The sequence below is a fragment of the Lethenteron reissneri genome, unplaced genomic scaffold (assembly GCF_015708825.2).
Source record: "Lethenteron reissneri isolate LAM-NWPU_2019-01 unplaced genomic scaffold, ASM1570882v1 scaffold_540, whole genome shotgun sequence".
Lineage (NCBI taxonomy): Eukaryota > Metazoa > Chordata > Hyperoartia > Petromyzontiformes > Petromyzontidae > Lethenteron > Lethenteron reissneri.
Window position 1 is genome coordinate 7,928 of NW_026892062.1, and position 21,124 is coordinate 29,051.

The 21,124-nt window shown below is 47.7% G+C and overlaps 1 protein-coding gene and 1 long non-coding RNA gene across 2 annotated transcripts; one reads left to right on the plus strand and one right to left on the minus strand.

Moving 5' to 3' along the window:
* Window positions 1–312: 312 nt before the first annotated feature.
* Window positions 313–17,159, plus strand: LOC133339905 (uncharacterized). The gene is made up of 3 exons (XR_009754796.1): window positions 313–420; window positions 13,041–13,086; window positions 16,231–17,159. It is a non-coding gene; the product is annotated as an uncharacterized LOC133339905 (long non-coding RNA).
* Window positions 17,160–20,182: 3,023 nt separating this feature from the next.
* LOC133339904 (uncharacterized) lies at window positions 20,183–20,792 on the minus strand. The gene has a single exon (XM_061548024.1). The coding sequence runs from the start codon at window positions 20,762–20,764 to the stop codon at window positions 20,189–20,191; it is 576 nt and encodes a 191-aa protein (XP_061404008.1). The 5' UTR covers window positions 20,765–20,792; the 3' UTR covers window positions 20,183–20,188.
* Window positions 20,793–21,124: the final 332 nt, after the last annotated feature.

Sequence of the window (21,124 nt, forward strand, 5' to 3'; positions counted from 1 at the left end):
CAACTACTCTAAACGCCTGTTTCTAAATGTGTAGGGAAAATCCAGAGGACCAGAATAAAAATCCACTTGACCACGGAGAGAACATGCAAACTCCAAATATACAGTTGTCAGGGTTGGGATCTAACCGACAACCTCCTGTATACCAGACGAGGTAGTTAACATTGTATCTGGGCAAGCCGTACATCGAGCTGGAGTGGACCATGCGGCCCATCCCTATCGCGTGAGTGGCTCCCACTGTTGTTATTGTGTTAATATGTGTGTGTTCTGCTTGTGTGTATGCGTGTGCCGCACTGCGCTATGAACCCAACATGACCAGGCTGTTGCCCTGCTCGCCCGACTCGTTGAGAGGCTTGCCCACCCCCCAGGGCGTTGTCGTGAAGATACCGCTGGGAGGAAGAATATCTCACAATACTGGAAGAGGTGAGGACTACACATAGAGTGGGTGATTAACTGGGGGTCTGTGAGTGAGTTGGTGGGTGAGTCAATGGGTGAGTCGGTGGGTGAGTGGGTGCGTGAGTGTGTTAGAGATTGAGTGGGTGGTGGGTGATTGTGTGAATTAGTGGGTGGGTGAGTGAGTGAATAGTTTGAAGTGAGTGAGTGGGTGAGGGAGTGGCTGAGAGGTGGGTTGGTGAGTGGATGAGTAAATTGGTGGGTTAGAGATTGAGTGGGTGGGTAACTAGGTGATTGTGTGGGTGAGAATGGGTGAGTAGGTGAGTGCCTGGATAAGTAAGTGAGTGGATGGTAGCATGAGTGGGTGGATGGTTGAGTGAGGGGTGAATTAGTGACTGACTGAGTGAGTTAGTGGGTAGGTCAGTGCGTGATTGTGTGGGGGAGTGGTGAGTGAGGAGTTGAGTGAATAGGTTAGTGGGTGGGTAAGTAGATTGTTGGGTGGGTCAGTTAGTGGGTGGGTGAGTGAATATCGAAGGTTGAGCAGGTGAGTTGTTAGTGTGTGATTGGGTGGGTGGGTGAGTCAAAGAGTGGGGGCACCACGGTGATGAGATGTAACTACCTCACCTAGTATACAGGAGTTTGTGAATCGATCCCATCCCTTCCACCTGTATATTTGGAGTTGGCATGTTCTCCCCGTGGTCGTGTGGATTTTCTCCGGGTCCTCAGGTTTTCTCTCCAGATTTAAGATCAACATGCATTTAGAGGATTTGGCTTGCAATAAATGTCTCCGTGATAATCAGATAACCAGGTCACTTCTGAAAATATAAATATAGTTCTGAGCCTTATCTGGTAAATAAAAAGATGGTTTAGTTTATTGGGTGGGTGAGTGGGTAGGTGGGTTGTGGAGTGCGTTGGTGGGTAGGGTAGAGGTTGAGTGGGTGAATGGTGGGTGTGTGAGTGGGGTGTGTGAATAGTTGAATAGGTGAGTCGGTGAGTAAATTGTTTGAGTGAGTGGATTAAAGATTGAGTGGGTGGCAGGGTGAGTGGGTTTTGTGAGTGGGTTGGTGGGGTGTTTGAATGGGTGAGTGGGTGGAGTGCCGTGGTGGCGAGCTGTTAACTACCTCGCCTTTTATACAGGAGGTCGTGAGGTCGATCCCGACCCTGACACCTGTATATTTGCATGTTCTCCGCATGGTCGCGTGGAATTTTCTCCAGGTGCTCCGGGTTCTCCCTCCACATTTAAAAACATGCAATTATAGAATTTGGCTGCTATAACTTTATACGTGAAAAGCACCTAATTGAGTTGAATATTTGTGGTCAAATGGTTTTTGAAAAACATCTATATAGCCGAGTGCCTTACTGGTAAAATAAAAAAGCGTAATTTTCATTTAGTGTGCAGAGGACGTGGCTGGGTGGGTGAGTGGATGAGTGAGTGCGATGTTTGATGGGTGTTTTATTTTACTTTTATTAATTTACATTTTTTTACCACGTGACTTTACCGAAAAAACCTAAGAATAGTTTGATTGGTAGTAGGTCAGTGGCTGGGGTGAGTGAGTGTGGGCTATAGATTGAGTGGGTGGCTTGGTAAGTGGGTGAGTGTGTGCTTGGCTCGGTGGTTGAATGAATGGATGGTTGAGTTAGTGGGTGGGTGTTTGAGTGTGTGTTATCGTGGTGTGGAGAGTCAGAGAGTGGAGTGCCATGTTGGCAAATTGTTAACTATCTTGCCTGGTATTTTTAAGTTCGTAGGTTCGATCCAAACCCTGCTTCTCAAAACAATCTATATAGCTCAGTGGGCCTTACCTGGGGAATTTTTTTTTTATTTAGTTAAGGGTGTTGTTGAGTGGGCGGGTGGGTGAGTGCATCAGTGTGGGTTTGAGATTTAGTGGGTGGCTTGGTGAGTGGGTAAGTTCGAGTAACTCAGTGGTTGAGTTTGTGGGTTGTTACGTTAGTAGGTGATTAAATTAGTGGGTGGGTCAGTAATTACGGTGGTAGTGGGTGAGTGGCTGAGTGGCTGAGGGAGTAGGCGGGTGGTTGGCTGGGTTGGTGGGTGAGTAGGTGGATTATAAATTGAGTAGGTGGCAGGGTGAGTGGATCTGAAAGTGGGTGAGTGAGTAGGTGCACGGCTGGGTGAGTTAGTGAGTGGATGGTTGAGTGAGTGGGTGAGTGTGTGGGTGCATGGATGTGTGGGTGGGTGAGTGTGTGTGGGTAGGAGGTTAGGTGGGTAGTGCGTGAATGGATGGGTTAGAAATCGAGTGAGTGGGTTAGTCACTGGGTGAGTGAGTGGATGGGTGGGTTTGTGAGCTTTGGTTAAGAGATTGAGTCAGTAGCAGGGTTTGTGTGTGGTTTCGAGATTGAGTGGGTGGTTGGGTGAGTGGGTGGTTGGGTGAGTAGGTAGGTTAGAGATTGAGTGGCTCGGTGAGGGAGTATTGGGTGGGTGAAGTGAGTTGGTAGGTCGGTGAGTGCGTGGGTGGGTGATTCAGTAAGTGGGCGAGTGAGGGGTTGGGTGAGCGATGGGTTGAGTGGGTGTGTTTTTTGTTCGTGAGTTTGTGGGTGGGTGAGTTGGTCAGTTAGTGGTTGGGTGAGTAAGTGGGTGGGTGAGCAAGTGAGTGAATGGGTGTGTTGGTAGGTGAGTGTGTAGCTTGGTGAGTGGTCGTAGGGTGAGTGGGTGGGTGAGAAAGTGGTTAACGGAGTGAGTGGTTGGGTGGGTGAGTTGTTGACTGAGTGGGGTCAGCGAGTGGGTGGGTGAGTTGATGTGGGAGGTTGAGTGGGTACGTTAGCGTGTGAGTGATTGGATGGGTGAGTCAGAGAGTGAGGCGCCAAGGTGGTGAGACGTGCACTGCCTCGCCTGGTATACAGGAGATTGTGGATTCGATCCTGACCCTGTCGCCTGTATATTTGGAGTTTGCATGTTCTACACATGGTCGCGTGGATTTTGCTTACAGGTCCTCCGGGTTTTCCCCTCTGCATTTAGAATCAACATGCGTTTAGAGGATTTGGCTGCAATAAATGTCTATGTGATAAGCCACTTCGTTTATCTATAATTTGTTCACAGGTCTATTCTGAAAAGGATCTATATAGCTCAATGGGCCTTACCTGGTGAAATAACAAGTAAACCCGTAAAAACAAAGTTTTTCACTCTAAATCCTTTATATGCGTGGCGGCTAGAGTTCTCTCGTCCTCTGGCTTGAGATGGCTGCAATCTATGGGTCAGATGATTGTCTGCCAGTATTAAGCAATTGGTAATTAAATATTTAATTTGTTTTCCCTAAACAGTGTAAAATTTTGGAAAAAAATTTTCACAAAAATTAATTGTCACACACAACGAGTCTGTGTGGAAAATGTCAGCTCGATTGGATCACGGGAAGTGGGTTAAAAAACGAGCGAAAGATTTGCACGGTCCTAAGCAAGCAAGCGAGCTTAATATAAAGGATTTAAAAATATATTCGCCTGTGGAGGACGCGGGGATCGATCCCGCGACCTTTGGCATGGGAAGCGAGGGCGCTACCAACTGCGCTACTCCGCCACGGCCTGTGGAGGGGTTACGCTCTGGGCTCTTGCACTGTGATGTTCAGCCAAAGACATGAATGCATTCTATTTGAATATATGTAAAATAATTTTTTTTGCCTAAAAAGTGTAAAATTTTGGGCATTTTTTTCACGAACAATAATTGTCTGGCACAACGAGTCTGTGTGGAAAATGTCAGCTCGATTGGATCACGGGAAGTGGGTTAAAAAACGACCGAAAGATTTGCACGGTCCTAAGCAAGCAAGCAAGCACGCAACTTAATATAAAGGATTTAAAAAGTAGTTTAGTTTAGGGGGTAGGTGGCTCGTTGGGTAGGTAGGTCTGTTGCAGGTCGAGTAGGTGGCAGGGTGAGTAGGTGAGTAGGTAAGTGGCTGGGTGAGTGGGTGGACTGGTGAGTGTGTGAGTTAGAGATGGAGTGGGGTGGATGGGTGGGTGTACGATTTGGGGGAGTGAAATGGTGAGTGGATGGGTGAATGAATTGTTGAGTGAGTGAGTCAGTGAGTGGGTGTGTAGGTGGGTGCGTAGGTAAGTGGTTAGCAGGTGTGTGGGTCTTTGAGTGGGTATGTGGCTGAATGGGATGCATGGCTGAATGGGGTATGTGGCTGATGGGTATGTGGCTGAATGGGTATGTGGCTGAATGGGTATGTGGCTGAATGGGTATGTGGCTGATGGTATGTGGCTGAGTGGTATGTGGCTGAGTGGGTATGTGGCTGAATGGGTATGTGGCTGAATGGGTATGTGGCTGAATGGGTATGTGGCTGATGGTAGGTGGCTGAATGGGTATGTGGCTGAATGGGTATGTGGCTGAATGGGTATGTGGCTGAGTGGGTATGTGCTGAGTGGGTATGTGGCTGAGTGGGTATGTGGCTGAGTGGGTATGTGGCTGAGTGGGTATGTGGCTGAATGGGTATGTGGCTGAATGGGTATGTGGCTGAATGGGTATGTGGCTGAGGGGTATGTGGCTGAGTGGGTATGTGGCTGAGTGGGTATGTGGCTGAGTGGGTATGTGGCTGAATGGTGTATGTGGCTGAATGGGTATGTGGGCTGAATGGGTATGTGGCTGATTGGGTAGTTGAGTGGGTATGTGGCTGAATGGGTATGTGGCTGAATGGGTAGGTGAGTGGGTATGTGGCTGAATGGGTATGTGGCTGAATGGGTAGGTGAGTGGGTATGTGGCTGAATGGGTATGTGGCTGAATGGGTAGGTGAGTGGGGTGGCTGCGAGTCAGAGAGTGGAGCCCCATGGTGGCGAGATGTTAACTACCTTACCGTTTGTACAGGAGGTTATGGGTTCGGTCTCGATCTTGATGCCTGTATATTTGGAGATGCATGTTCTCCTCGTGGTTCATGGATTTTTCTCCGAGACCTCTGGGTTTTTTGTGGCCACGTTGCTTCTGAATAAGATCTGTATAGCTCTGTGTGCCTTACCTTGTAAAAAAAAAAATAGTTTACAGTTGGGTGAGTGGGTGGTTGAGTGCGTGGGTGGGTGAGTGAGTTGGTGGGTGGTTAGGTTAGTAGGTGAGGGGCTGGGTGAGTGAGTTGTTGGGTTAGATATGGAGTAGGTCACAGTGTGAGTGGGTGGGTTGGTGCGTGAGTTGGTCAGTGAGTGGGTGGGTGAGTTGGTGGGTGGGTTGTTGGGTGAGTGAGTTGGTGAGTGCATGTGTAGGTGGGTGCGTGGATGAGTGGTTTAGTGAGTGGGTTAGAAATTGAGTGCGTGGCAGGGTGAGTGGGTTTGTGAGTCGGTTAGTGGGTGGCTTTAGTAGTTGAGTGGGTGAGTCAAAGAATTGAGCGCCACGGTGGCAAGATGTTAACTACCTCGCCTGCTATACAGAATGTTGTGGGTTCGATCCCGACCCTGACGCCTGTATATTTCACTCCACATTTATAAACATGTAATAACAGGAATTGGGTGCAATAAATGTTTACAGTGACTTTGTTGAACTATCATTTGTGGCGAGGATGCTTCTGAAAACAATCTTTATAGCTCAGTGGGCCTTACCTGGTAAAATACTGCTGGGAGGAAGAATATCTCACATTACCAGAAGAGCTAAGGACTACACATAGAGTGGGTGATTAACTGGGTGGGTCTGTGAGTGTGGGTCAGTGATTGAGGAAGTAGGTGAGTGAGTGTGTTAGAGATTGTGGGTGATTTATCCCAGCCCTTCCGCTTGGATATTTGGAGTTTCTATGTTCTCCCCGTGGTCGCGTGGAATTTTCTCCAGGTTGTCCCTCCACATTTGAACATGCAGTTATATAATTTGGTTGCAATAACATTCTACGTGAAAAACCACTTAATTGAACTGTCATTTGTGCTGAGGTGGCTTCCGACAAAGATCTGTAGATCAGGGCCTTACCCAGTAAAATGAAAACCAATTAAATATTCGTTTATTGTGTGGATGAGTGGGTGCGTGCGTGAGTGGGTGGGTGCGTGGGTGGATGAGTGAGTGGATGGGTTGATGCGTCGTAGGTGAGTCGCTGAGTGAGTGAGTGGCTGGGTGCATGAGTGTGGGTTAGTGATTGAGTGGGTGGCTTAGTGAGTGGGTCAGTGTATGAATGGCTCAGTAGTTGAGTGAGTGAGTGGGTGATTGAGTGAGTGGGTGAGTGTGTGGGTTAGTGGGTGGGAGAGTCAGACAGTGGGGGCGCCACGGTGGCGAGATGTTAAATACTTCGCCTGGTATGCAGAAGGTTGTGGGTTTGATCCCGACCCTGACACCTGTATATTTCCCTCCACATTTAAAATCAACAAGCATTTATAGGATTTGGCTGCAATACATGTCATAAGCCACTTCGTTGACCTATAATTTTTAACCAGGTAATTTCTGAAAAGATGTTTAGCTCTGTGGGCCTTACCTGGTAAAATAACCACAATTTAGATTTAGTTTAGTGTGTTGGTGAGTGGGCGGGTGAGTGCGTGGGTGGGTGGGTGAGTGGGTGAGTGGGTGAGTGTGAGTTGCTCGGTGGTTGAGTTAGTGGGGTGGTAGTGGGTGGTTGAGTTAGTGGGTGGTTGAATGTTTTGGTGGTTGAATTATTGGGTGGTTGAGTGGTGGGTGGGTGGGTGAATAATTACGTGGTTAGTGGGTGAGTTGCTGAGGGAGTGGTTGGGCGAGTGAGTGGGTTAGAAATTGAGTGGGTGGCATGGTGAATGGATGTGTATGTGACTGGGTGAGTAGGTGAGTGGCTGGGTGAGTATGTGAGTGGATGGATGAGTGAGGGGGTGAGTGGATTTGTGGATGAGTGAGTGTGTGGGTAGCAGGTTATGTGGGTAGTGGGTGGGTTATAAATTGAGTGAGTGGGTTAGTGACTGGGTGAGTTGTAGTTGAGAGAGTCAGTTTAAAAGTGAGTTGGTGGGTTAGAGATTGACTGGCTCGGTGAGTGAGAGCTGGGTGGGTTAGTGAGTTGTTGGGTGGGTGAGTGTTAGTGGGTGGATGATCGACTGGGTGGGTGGTTGAGTGAGGAGATGGGTGGGTGGTTTGCAGTGATGTGTGGTGAGGTCAATGGCTGGGGTGACACTGGCTTGTGTCAGAGCCAGATTCACACACTCAGGGGGACGTGGCCTCACGGAGGGGGGCGTGTTAGACGCATCCTCCTCAGTGATGCAAATGTGATGGCTGCCTCCCCTGGTGCTTTTTCATTGCAGTTTCATGACGAGACCAGCGAGCCTAAATATCTTAATACACATACGTGAAATAAGTTACCTGGAGTATGGAAGGCGAGGACATGAAATGAAGGGGTCTACAACATTACATTGGTGACATACTGAGATAGTAGCAGGCACGCGCTTATTGCCCGCGCTCCATCCAGTTACTGAGGGGTTGCGCAATCAGGGGAGGCTGAGCTCGTCGCTGCCTCGCCTCTCGTCTCTTCCTGTATTTGCAGTGGAGCTCCGCAAATTTGGCAATTTTGACTATAAAATGATTGGAATCGTACAGAAATGACATTTATAACACAGATCAGTGGAAAAATCTTAATTTTTATTTTATTATTCTCTTTTTTTTTTTATTTTCCTAAAACTATTGTCATTGGAGTATGACAGGTGAGGCTCTGCCTCCCCTGACCGCACGTCCCTGGTGGGTTGGTAGGTTGGTAGGTTGGTGAGGAAGTGAGAGAGTTAGTGGGTACGAGATTGAGTGGGTGGCTGGCTGAGTGGTTGAGAAGATGGGTGTGCGATTTCATGGGTGAGTGAGTCGGTGAGTGAGTGGGTGAGTGGGTTTTTGTATGGGTGAGTGCTTCAGTGGGTTCATGAGTGAGTGGATGGGTTATTGAGTGAGAGGGTGGGTATTTGAGTAAGTGGTGTGCGTGAATAGGTGAATGGGTGGGTGTTTGAGTGAGTGAGTGAGTCGGAGAATGGGGTGCCACGGTGGTGAGATGGTAACTTCCTCACCTAATATACAGGAGGTTGTCGATTCGATCCCGACCCTGTCGCAAGTATATTTGATTGTGCTTGTTCTCCTCGTGGTCGTGTGGATTTTTTGTTCCAGGTCCACGGAGTTTTCCCTCTGCATTGAGAATAAACTTGCATTCAGAGGATTTGGCTGCAATGCATGTGTAGTATTCTTGAATGAGACCGACACTTCGTAGAGGCCACACGCTTTTATTCCGATAACACTAGTCCTCAGGACTCACTGGGGAAACAGTCCCACACACACAACCTAGGGAGGTACAGCCTCCGGCTATATTCTCATTTCTCTCCTTCCCTAGCCTCCAGCTACTCTGTTACTCTCTTCCCTAGCCTACAGCTACTCAGCTACTCTCTTCCCTAGCCTACAGCTACTCAGCTACTCTCTTCCCTAGCCTACAGCTACTCAGCTACTCTCTTCCCTAGCCTACAGCTACTCAGCTACTCTCTTCCCTAGCCTACAGCTACTCAGCTACTCTCTTCCCTAGCCTACAGCTACTCAGCTACTCTCTTCCCTAGCCTACAGCTACTCAGCTACTCTCTTCCCTAGCCTCCAGCTACTCTGTTACTCTCTTCCCTAGCCTACAGCTACTCAGCTACTCTCTTCCCTAGCCTACAGCTACTCAGCTACTCTCTTCCCTAGCCTACAGCTACTCAGCTACTCTCTTCCCTAGCCTACAGCTACTCAGCTACTCTCTTCCCTAGCCTACAGCTACTCAGCTACTCTCTTCCCTAGCCTACAGCTACTCAGCTACTCTCTTCCCTAGCCTACAGCTACTCAGCTACTCTCTTCCCTAGCCTACAGCTACTCAGCTACTCTCTTCCCTAGCCTACAGCTACTCAGCTACTCTCTTCCCTAGCCTACAGCTACTCAGCTACTCTCTTCCCTAGCCTACAGCTACTCAGCTACTCTCTTCCCTAGCCTACAGCTACTCAGCTACTCTCTTCCCTAGCCTACAGCTACTCAGCTACTCTCTTCCCTAGCCTACAGCTACTCAGCTACTCTCTTCCCTAGCCTACAGCTACTCAGCTACTCTCTTCCCTAGCCTACAGCTACTCAGCTACTCTCTTCCCTAGCCTACAGCTACTCAGCTACTCTCTTCCCTAGCCTACAGCTACTCAGCTACTCTCTTCCCTAGCCTCCAGCTACTCAGCTACTCTCTTCCCTAGCCTACAGCTACTCAGCTACTCTCTTCCTAGCCTACAGCTACTCAGCTACTCTTCCCTAGCCTACAGCTACTCAGCTACTCTCTTCCCTAGCCTACAGCTACTCAGCTACTCTCTTCCCTAGCCTACAGCTACTCAGCTACTCTCTTCCCTAGCCTACAGCTACTCAGCTACTCTCTTCCCTAGCCTACAGCTACTCAGCTACTCTCTTCCCTAGCCTACAGCTACTCAGCTACTCTCTTCCCTAGCCTACAGCTACTCAGCTACTCTCTTCCTAGCCTACAGCTACTCAGCTACTCTCTTCCCTAGCCTACAGCTACTCAGCTACTCTCTTCCCTAGCCTACAGCTACTCAGCTACTCTCTTCCCTAGCCTACAGCTACTCAGCTACTCTCTTCCCTAGCCTACAGCTACTCAGCTACTCTCTTCCCTAGCCTACAGCTACTCAGCTACTCTCTTCCCTAGCCTACAGCTACTCAGCTACTCTCTTCCTAGCCTACAGCTACTCAGCTACTCTCTTCCCTAGCCTACAGCTACTCAGCTACTCTCTTCCCTAGCCTACAGCTACTCAGCTACTCTCTTCCTAGCCTACAGCTACTCAGCTACTCTCTTCCCTAGCCTACAGCTACTCAGCTACTCTCTTCCCTAGCCTACAGCTACTCAGCTACTCTCTTCCCTAGCCTACAGCTACTCAGCTACTCTCTTCCCTAGCCTACAGCTACTCAGCTACTCTCTTCCCTAGCCTACAGCTACTCAGCTACTCTCTTCCCTAGCCTACAGCTACTCTCTTCATAGCTCAGCTACTCAGTCTCTCTTCCCTAGCCTACAGCTACTCAGCTACTCTCTTCCCTAGCCTACAGCTACTCAGCTACTCTCTTCCCTAGCCTACAGCTACTCAGCTACTCTCTTCCCTAGCCTACAGCTACTCAGCTACTTCTCTTCCCTAGCCTACAGCTACTCAGCTACTCTCTTCCCTAGCCTACAGCTACTCAGCTACTCTCTTCCCTAGCCTACAGCTACTAGCTAAGCTACTCTCTTCCCTAGCCTACAGCTACTCAGCCCACTCAGTTCCAGCGGGGCGGCATCCTTGAGGCTTGGGGGTCCAGGATCTCCGGCTCTCCTCCTTCAGCTTCTCCTCCGATCGACCCCTCCGCTCTCCGGGAGCCGTCTTATATATCCCCTCTCTCTGAGGGACGGGGATGTCTCGGGCCCTGGCTCTCGCCAGCCCCCTCCCCTCAGAGCCGTTCCAACCACCTCTCGTCCCTGTCAATCCGGGCCGGTCCAGACCGGTACGTACCTCTCCCCTAGCTTGTGTGACCTGTGTGACCTGTGTCAACCTTGGTGTCAACCTTGACCACCACACATGTGTAAGTGATAAGCCACTTAGTTAACCTGTCATTTGTAACAAGGTCGCTTTTGAAAAAGATCTATATAGCCCTGTGGGCCTTACCTGGTAAAATAAAAACAGTTTAGTTTTTGTTTCGTGGGCGAGTGGGTGAGTGAGTGAATGGGTGGGTTGGTGGTTGGGTGGTTGAATGGGGGTTGGGTGGGTAAGTTGGTGGGTGTTCGAGTCAGTGGCTGGGTCATTGTGTGAGTGTATGGGTATTTGAGTAAGTGGTGCGAGTCAGTAGGTGAATGGGTGGGTGTTTGGGTGAGTGGCTGGTAGGTGGGTGAGTAAGTTAGTGTAGGAGGTTGAGTGGGGAAGTTAGTGTGCGAGTGGGTGGGTGAGTGAGTCAGAGAATGGGGCACCATGGTGGTGAGATGTTAAATAGCTTGCATAGTATACAGGAGGTCATGGAATTGATCCCGACCCTGCCGCCTGCATATTTCGAGTTTGCATCTTCTCCCTGTGGTCACGTGGATTTTTCTCCGGGTCCTCTGGGTTTTTGCATTGAGAATAAATTTGCATTCAGAGGATTTGTATATGTGATAAGCCACTTTGTTTACCTGTAATTTGTAACAAGGTCGCTTTTGAAAAAGATCTATATAGCTCTGTGGGCCTTAGCTGGTACAATGAGAAATAGTTCAGTTTTCGTTTATTGGGTGGGTGAGTGGTTGGTGGGTGATTGATTGAGTGTGTGGTTGGGTTGGTGGGTGAGTGTGTGAGTTAGAGAGTGGGTGGGTGTGTGAGTGGGGGAGTGAATAGGTGAGTGGGTGGGTGAGTGGAGTCTAGAGTGAGTGAGTGAGTGGGTTGGTGGGTGGGTCGTTGAGTTAATGAGTGGGTGTGTAGGTGGGTGCACAGGTAAGCTCTTGAGTGGCTGAGTGTGTGCTTGAGCGAGTGAGTTAGCGGTTGAGTGGGTGGCAGGGTGAGTGGGTTTGTGAGAGGGTGAGTGAGTGTGGGTGGCAAGGTGAGTGGGTGGCATAGTGAGTGGGTGAGTGAGTGTGTGGGTGGCTTTAGTAGTTTAGTGGTTGGGTGAGTCAGATAATGAGGCACCACAGAGCGAGATGCAAACCCCCTCGCGAAAGCCGACGTGTTAAACTGGTATATTGGAATTCGTAGGTTTGACCCCAACCCTGATGTCTATATTTGGAGTTTGCATCTTCTCTCGTGGTCACGTCGATTTTTCTCTGATTCCTTCGGGTTTGTTTAACACGTAGACTTTCGCGACCAATATCATCCATAATAGAGGTTTCTTTTTTGGGTTAGATCGCGTAAATATTTAAATGTGTCGTTTAAACCCACCACCACCCGACACAGCCAACTAGTAAGGATTGTCAGAACATGCCAATTTGTAACTAGTACAGCACACGGTGTGTTGGAGAGTCAAGCCTCAACATTTACAATCTGAGTACGACGTTTCGCCAGTAATTACAACTAGCTTCATCAGGCGACAGCCAGATTTGTGGAGACATTCACCTGTTTCGTTCCTTATGTAGAGGCGTAGATGTGCTGCCTGTTTTTATCATTTGCCGGTTATCATTCGCCTGTTGTCAAGTTAAAAGTAGAAATAGTTATTATTGTTGTAATCACGTTATAAGAAGAAATAATTGTTATTTCGTTAAAAGTAGAAATAATTATTGTTATCAAGTTCTAAGTGGAAATAATAATTACTGTTCTCATTCGCCTGTCGTTTCATTTGCCTGTTGTTATTTTTCGCCTATTGTTATCAAGTTAGAAGTAGAAAGTTATTATTATTGTTATCATTCGCCTGGTGTTGGTAGTGCACGTCTCTAATCCAGCACTGTGGAAGGTAGCGAGGGTTGGTGAATCACCGCACAATGATGTTGGCAAATCACCTTCCCGTGGGCGTCGAGGTGCCATAACCTGACTCGCCAGGAGAAGGCAGTAGAGCAAGTGGACTAATCGCCATCTTCACCTGTACAGGGATAGAGTGTTTCACCCTCGCACGCATGGGTTTTCTCCGGGTACTCCGGTTTCCCCCACTGGTATAAACACTCGTCATTAATTAGCGCATAATGCCTCCATAGAGGACCGCAGAGCTTGGACAATTGTTGGTACTGGCTCACCACGTGGCTTCCTTCCTGCACGGCTGTGGTTCCTCATGCCTCTGAGTCGTTCTTGTGCGCGCTATAAAACTTTTAATTATTACTATTATTCGCCAGGCGGTGGTGTTGCAAGCCTGTAATCCAGCAGTGGAAGGCAGCAAGGGTGAGTGGATCACACAGTGAATGTTGTGAAACCCCCTTTCCGTGGGCATCGAGGTGCCTCCTCCTGGCTGGCTGGCCAGGAGAAGGCAGTACAGAAAGTGGGATAATCGCCATCTTTGCCTGTACGGTTTAAAGTGCTGCCCCCCGGGTTTTCTCCAGGTGCTCCGGTTTCCCCCACTTGTGTAAGAACTCATCATTCATTCGTCGAAAATGTAAAAAAACAATTCAGGACCCGACTGTGACTCAGTGTGGATTTCCTGGACTAAGTCTATTTTATTATTATAAAGAATTAAAGGGGCTGTTTGATGACACGACTAGAGAGCTGGCTTGCACTGCAGGGAACTTAATATTCAACTTGGATTCCGCAACCCTCAATGGCCATTTTAAGTTAAATTTGTGCATGTAAGACTCGCACAAACAACCATACCCAGAAACCCATAGACTCCAACAGAGACCCATACATTCCTACAGACACTCAGACTCACACAGCGACCCCATACAGAGACCGATAGACATGCACAGAGACCCAGAGCCTCACACAGAGATCCATATTCTCAAAGGCCCAAAAACTCACACAGAAATCCATAGATTCGCACAGAGGTCAATAGAATTTGAATTTGAATATTTATTTATACTGGAGGAATCTGATAAGCTATAACGATCTGTTTTCACAGACGTCCAATCGGGTGGGTCAGAAAATAACAACAAAAATACAATACAAAAACATCACAGGAAAGGTAAACAAATTGTTTCGAAATATACAAATTAAACTGAACTCTTTTTATCTTACCATAGACTCATACAAACATGTTGGACTCGCACAGAGACCTTAACCACTAAACATCGAACAATTAAAACCCTCTAAACTTCTAAACCCCTAACTATCTAAATCCATAACCATCTAAACTGCTAACCCTCTCAACCCCTTTACTGTTACAACCCTAATCTTTAAACCCCTCGCCCTCTAAAAGCTTAACCTCTAAACCCCCAAAACTCTAACCATCTCAACCCCTAACCCTCTAAATTCCTATACCCCTAACCCTCAACCCCTTTACCCTTAAAACCCTAACCCACCAAAACCCTCACTCTCTAAACCCCTTATTCTTTTAACCCTAACCGTCTAAGCCATTAAAAACCAAACCCTCTGAATCCCTAACCCTCTAAACCTTGAAACCCTAACCTTCTAAAACCCTAAATCCCTAACATTCTAAATACCAACCAATCTAAACCACAACCCTCTAAAGAACTAACCCTCTAGACCCCTAACCCTCTGAACTCATAACCTCCTAAATCCTCAACCTCTAAAACCCTAACCCTCAAAACCCTAACATTCTAAAACCCTAAATCTGTAACCTAATTTTCGATTTAAAGCTTTCGTGACTGCAGGGATTCATCTTCTAACCTAATCCCAACACATTTAAACCTCTACCCTCTAAAAAACGAACCCTCTAGACGCCTAACCCTTAAAACACCTATGCCCCTAAAATGCTAACCCTCTAAACACATAATCCACTACACCCGGAACCCTCTAAACCCATAAAGGTTTTTTTTTGTTAGATTATGTAAATATAAACGTGTCGTTAAACCAACCACCACCCGAAACAGCCAATTAGTAAAATTTGTCACATCAACAAAAAGTGCCATTTAGTGTTGGAGACTAACCCAAAAAAAACTTTATTATGGACAATATTAGTTGTGAAAGTCTCGGTGTTAAACCCTCAACTCTCAAGCCACTAAACACCTAACACTGTAAATCACTAACCCTTGAAACCCCGATACCTCTAAACCCCTAAACACATACCCTTATAACCTCAACTACTAACCATCTAAACCATTCAACATCCAACAACCTCTAAACACGTAACTCTCTAAACTTTAAAGCGATTTGAAGCGTGTTTTATTTTGGGGGGGGGGGCAGAGCTTTGTGACGTCATATTTAAGGGGGGGGGGGGTCTGACTTTTCGTGACGCCGCGTGACGAGGGTGGGGGTCAAAAATCGTCCAAAATCGCGTGACGTCATTTATGGACGGCCCCTCGTTCGCTCGAGTGACCTGGGAAGTGAGCTCACTCCCTGACACCACACTGCGTGTCCCCGTTTTAAATTCAAGTGGTGAATGAAGAAAAAAACAAGTAGACTGTTTTATCAAACAGTCTGAAGTGTTAATAGACTGATATTATTTTTGAACACTTCAGACTTTTTTAATAAACATTGTCAACTTTAGAATATCATTGGTGAGCAGCTATGAGCTAAATTGGATAATGATTCACACTTGGTAATAACGTGTGCCTCTTATTACTGGCCATTGAAATGAATAAACATAACTTAATCAAATACATGTTATGTAATAAGTTAGAAAAGTAAAAAAGTTTCGTCCCGCGGGACTGCCGGCTGAAGACCACCACATTCCCTATCAGTCATTAAAGGTTGTGATCATACTTCACCACGCTGGTCATGTTAGTCGTGCCCAGGAATCCAACTCATGTGGCCAGGTTCAGACAACAGTGCGCTAACCACTACGCCCACTGCTCCACCCATTTCTAACCGTTGAGGTAATAAGTAATATTTAAAAGTACTTTTTTAAAAACACGCTTTAATGAAATGTACCGTATTCGTAATGGCAGAACTCCACGACTCCAGGACGTGGCCCCGAAGCTTGCCATCACGTCAGGGGCCGTGCTGATTTACAGCCAACATCAGTTGAGCGTGGACAATGAGACCCAAGCCGAAACATAACATATAAAAAATTATGTTTACAAATATATATTTTTTATCTTTTTTATGATAGAATATAGTATTGTCATCAGTATGACATAAATATACCAAGTTTTGCAGTCGATACCACATTGGGAAGTGGGTTAAAATTCAGTTACAAGATTTTAGGATACGACAACAACAACAGACAGAGTGAGTTAAATAAAAGCGTGTAATAATACAAAGACATCACGTTTCTAAGCATCTAATGAACAGCGGTGTTCGGGCGGCAAGAAGCAGTTCATGGGAACGCTGCGAGTCGCAAGAGGTCCTTTCCCCGAGCCCTGCGCGATGAACGAATGAAATGGACAGCGCCTTCACTCAAGACGCTTGACGGAGCTCACGACACGATGACGCCATAAAAATGATGGCTCTGATCCTTGAGGTTTGCAGGACGGCTCCTGGTTCGTCATCCCCATATCTTCGGCAGTCGCAGGCTGGAGGTGCTGATGGAGCCGAGGGAGCCGACGGAGCCGAGGAGAGGAGGCCGTGATGGCGGGAAGGAGGCTGTGATACTCACTCATCTTACACTGACTCACTCACACAACATACACTGACTCAGTCATACATCTTACACTCACACAACCACTGACCCATTCACTGATCATACACAATTCACTCATCATACACTCACTCATCATACGTTGACTCACTCATTATACACTCACTCACACTCTCACTGACTCACTCTCTCATCTTACACTGACTCAGTCACTCAACATACACTGACTCAGTCATACATCTTACACTCACTCACACAACCACTGACCCATTCACTCATCATACACAATTCACTCATCATACACTCACTCATCATACGTTGACTCACTCATCATACACTCACTCACACTCTCACTGACTCACTCACACATCATACACTAACTCATCATATGCTGACTCACACATCATACACAAGGAGTGTCATGCTGCCAGCTATGGCTACAAGTTCGGTCGTACATGTTATGTATATCGTTTATTGTTAAATTAAGAATCACAGTTCCTATGGTTACTGTTACATTGTTTTTATAGCTTTATTTTGGTGATTTAGAAAACATATGGTTAATCTAAATTGTCTTATGGTTGTTTGTTGTTTGACTTGCATCACACTGTGATTTGTGCCCACAGGGTTGTAATACGTTTTTTTTGGAAGATTTGCTGGTTTATCGAGGATGTTTCTTTTCTCTGTTCATATTTTGTTTGTTGCGGTTGCACCCGACTTAAGAGCCGCATGGCTCACAGGGCTATACCAAAGAAATGAAAAATTAAATGATAAGTGGTGAATGTTAAGGCTTTAAAATGCAGTAACACGTTTCATTTGCTTCTGTGGAGCCAGTAGTTGTATCATCAGCTGCGTCTAGGGATACTTTTACATCGTTAATAGGCACGTTAAATCGTGCAATCGTCCGAAGATGAAAACTCGGGCAACAATCTTCAACTCGAGTCAAGAAGAACTGCTTGAAGCAAGATGTAAATTAGGTCGCACAATCCGAGAACATCTAACGGTAACGACACTGTCTGATCCCAAACTATTTTATTGCACAAACGTGGCGATTGGATCTTAAGAATATAATCATTCGACTATCAGCCTCGGTTCGTGCATCTACAACATATTTATCAACATTATTCAATGAAAATCTGATATATTAGACAACAAACCGACTAAACAAACAATTCATGAAATCATCAACATCAGGCCACCTTCAATCAAATAACTAATTACAATGCGTACGGCAAATACATTGATCAAGCTGTCATAGATTTATACCACAAGGCATTCGATGATATGTCCTGTATACACCATCCGTAGTTAGCGAGTCTTAAACAACGAGGAATGTAAATAATCTGTGACTGAATAACACGAGCAGTGAAGGTAACGCCGCATCACCATCGTGGTAACGAATTCAGAGAGAATATCAACCCTAAACAATTTACACATTTACATTGCGCTGATTACATTGTCCTGGTTTTCATATAACAAAAGTAGATTTTACATTTTATCAAAGATTTTATCGAGCAGTGCAAAGCTAGGAACAAATTGACGACAGTTTACGAGAACATGTGAACACAAACGGTACCAAAATTGAGTACGTTGATGAATCTTCTTGGTTCTTTCGGTAAAGTCACGTAGAAGGGAAGTAATAAAATAATAAAAATTAAACATAATAAAATTATTCTCACGACGTTTCGGCCACAACGCAAGCAGCCGTCCTCAGGTGAAAACCAGGTCCGTCGAGGCGACAGTCTGAATGAAACAGCACACGAGCTTGGAGCATATATATAAGCTGGGCGCCTTGACAAAGGAATTTGCATATCAAGAGGAAGAGCTGCAGCAGCAACTGCAGCTCCCTTTGATGCTGTTAATCCTGCATAATGCACATGCATATGTAGTACTAATCACATTCCTGCATTTCCCATAAATATGCTAAATTCCTCTTGATATGCAAATTCCTTTGTCAAGGCGCCCAGCTTATATATATGCTCCAAGCTCGTGTGCTGTTTCATTCAGACTCTGTCGCCTCGACGGACCTGGTTTTCACCTGAGGACGGCTGCTTGCGTTGTGGCCGAAACGTCGTGAGAATAATTTTATTATGTTTTATTTTGATTATTTTATTACTTCCCTTCTACGTGACTTTACCGAAAGAACCAAGAAGATGAATCCCTGCAGTCACGAAAGCTTTAAATCAATATTACGTTGATGAATTTAACCATTATGGTCAAACAATCTCATTTGTATGAAAGACGGGAACGACAAATGCTACAATTATCTACAGATGTTATACAATGTTTTGGTTCTTTCGGTAAAGTCACGTAGGTAGAAATACAAATTTATTTAATTTAAAATTGTATTTTATTTCTACCTACGTGACTTTACCGAAAGAACCAAAGAGTATGGATTCCTGCAGTCACGAAAACTTAAAATTAAGATTATACAATGTTGTTTGGTCTATAAAAGAATTTCTGAAAATGAGACGAGCCATTAAAGTGCCTTCAATGAAAAGAACTTGCACAGATTGCGCCCCTTTTAATTTACAGATGCCATTCACATATTTATATCTAAACCACGAGCGGTCAAAGATGACCCGTCGAGATGACGAGATGAACCCAAAGCATCCGGAGGCCGCGACGCGACGGCTGCAAGGAAAGCGCGGAACGGAATCAACTCGGGGGAGGCGTTTGCCCCCCAGTGTGGAATCACAGAGCGACAGCCGCCGTCGAATGTGAAACTCCAGTCCGCAGTTGAAGACGATGCGGATGTTCCCTCGCAGCGAGAGGCACGCGCAGTCGCGGGGCGCGTGCACGTGGACGCGACCGCGTTCTCTTCTGCTGCTGCTTCGTTCGTGTGGCTGCTGATGCAGGTGCACAGCAGACGACTGAAGTCAAATCCAGGTGGGCAAGCCCAGATCACCGCGTGAGAAGAAGCAGTGGTAGTGAGTGTATCGCTGCGACGTCTCCGTCGTGTTTGTGGACCGGGCATTGCGTCGTTACACGTTGCACGGTCTGTTCTGGATGGCCACAGTCGCAGGCTCCTGGAGAGTTTCTAATTTAACATTTGTGCATCAGGGTGTCCGCATCTACTGCCGTGGTTTGTGCAGTTGATGCGGTTGAGGGTGGACCGTGAGCAGCTTCGTGGAAGACCAAACCCAGCGATCTCTGCATTGAGTCTTTCACAACAAGCTGTTTCACGCATTGGTTTTTTTCCGGTAAAGACACGTATGTAGAAATAAAATAAAATGTAAATTAAAAAAATTTAAATGAATCACGACGTTTTGAACGCAACACAAGCGCTCATCATCAGGTGGAAATGGGGTGAAACATATAGCGAGGGAACACACAGGGGGACACCACGTACATGGCACACAGAGAACGGCAAACTACACATAAGCAAATGCAACAAGAAGATGGGAGACGAGAAACTCAACAGACCTTGGAACCATCACGTGATGCAAACCAGTCGGCCAACAACACAGTTAGACACTCACCTGGTTGACCACGTATTTCAAAAGACTGCTAAATCTCTCGTGTTCATCATCTGGGCTGAACATGCCAACGTGAAAACAGAGGACAGGGACTCGTGAACAGACACGAGGTACATACACAGAGAAGACACACAGGGAAAGATATACTTCTGGGCAGCCCCGAGGGACAACCAGAGCAACAGCGCACCAAGAGACATCCACACATGCAGAGGCACACACAGCGAGCTGTTTGTTTGAATGACGGCGTTCACTCGAGTGAATTCGTGACCAGTGGACACAACTCGAAGCCCCCCCCCCCCCCCCACGTGCACGAGAGACGCCGCCTTGGAGTGACACCGCCGCCGCTGCTGCCGCTGCTGCTGCCGAGCCGAGCTCACTTTGTCCCCGAGGAGGCTCTGGAGTTGCTGATGAAGCGGGAGAGCTGCCCCACGCCCTCCAGGAGGCCCTCTCCGGTGCGGGCGCAGCAGCCCTGCACCAGCCACTCGCGCCCGTGCCGCGTCTTCACCGCCTTCACCGCCTCCGCCACCTCCGCTGTGGCCGCTGCCCGCGGGAGGTCCTGCTTGTTGGCGAGGAGCACGAAGGGCACCCGCGTCATCTCGGGGCTGTCCAGGATGGCGTCCAGCTCCGCGGGAGCCTCCGGGAAGCGCTCCCGGTCCGCGCTGTCCAGCACGAAGAGGAGCCCGTCCGTGTTCTGGAAGTAGTGCCTCCAGAGAGCGCGGATCTTCTGCTGGCCGCCCACGTCCCACACGGTGAAGGTGACGTTCCTGATGGGCTGCACGGTCTCCACGTTGAAGCCGATGGTCGGGATGGTCACCACGGATTCGTCGAGCTTGAGCTTGTACAGGATGCTGGTTTTCCCGGCCGCGTCCAAACCCAGCAGCAGCACGCGCGCTTGCTGAGTGAACATTCCGCCCAGCAGCGACGCCACTCGCGACGCAAGGAGACCCATTGTCACCGCTCGGCTCGGGCTGCGCCTCGGGTCGTCGTGCCGACAACTCCCCCCGGGCGAGCTCACGCGGGCACCTGCACGCGACGCGCTCCCAGCAGCAGCAGCAGCCCCTCGGCACCACGTGCAGGATGACCACGACGAAGACGGATCTCGTGCCGAGCTCGCGTCGGGGATGTCCCAATCGTCCCTTGCGATGACTGCCGCCGTCTGACTCGTCACTGCCGCGTTTATATCGGCGGCGGTGGAGGCGGTGGAGGCGAGAGACGGCGGTGACATGGCCCCTGGTGAGCTGGAGGTTCGTTCGTAGGCGCCACTGCCACGTGACGGCCCTTCCCGGCGCTCACCACGGGGACACGCGGC

Bases quoted from the DNA above. Each gene is read 5' to 3' on its own strand.
- LOC133339904 (XM_061548024.1), bottom strand. From the start codon at position 20,764: ATGGGTCTCCTTGCGTCGCGAGTGGCGTCGCTGCTGGGCGGAATGTTC.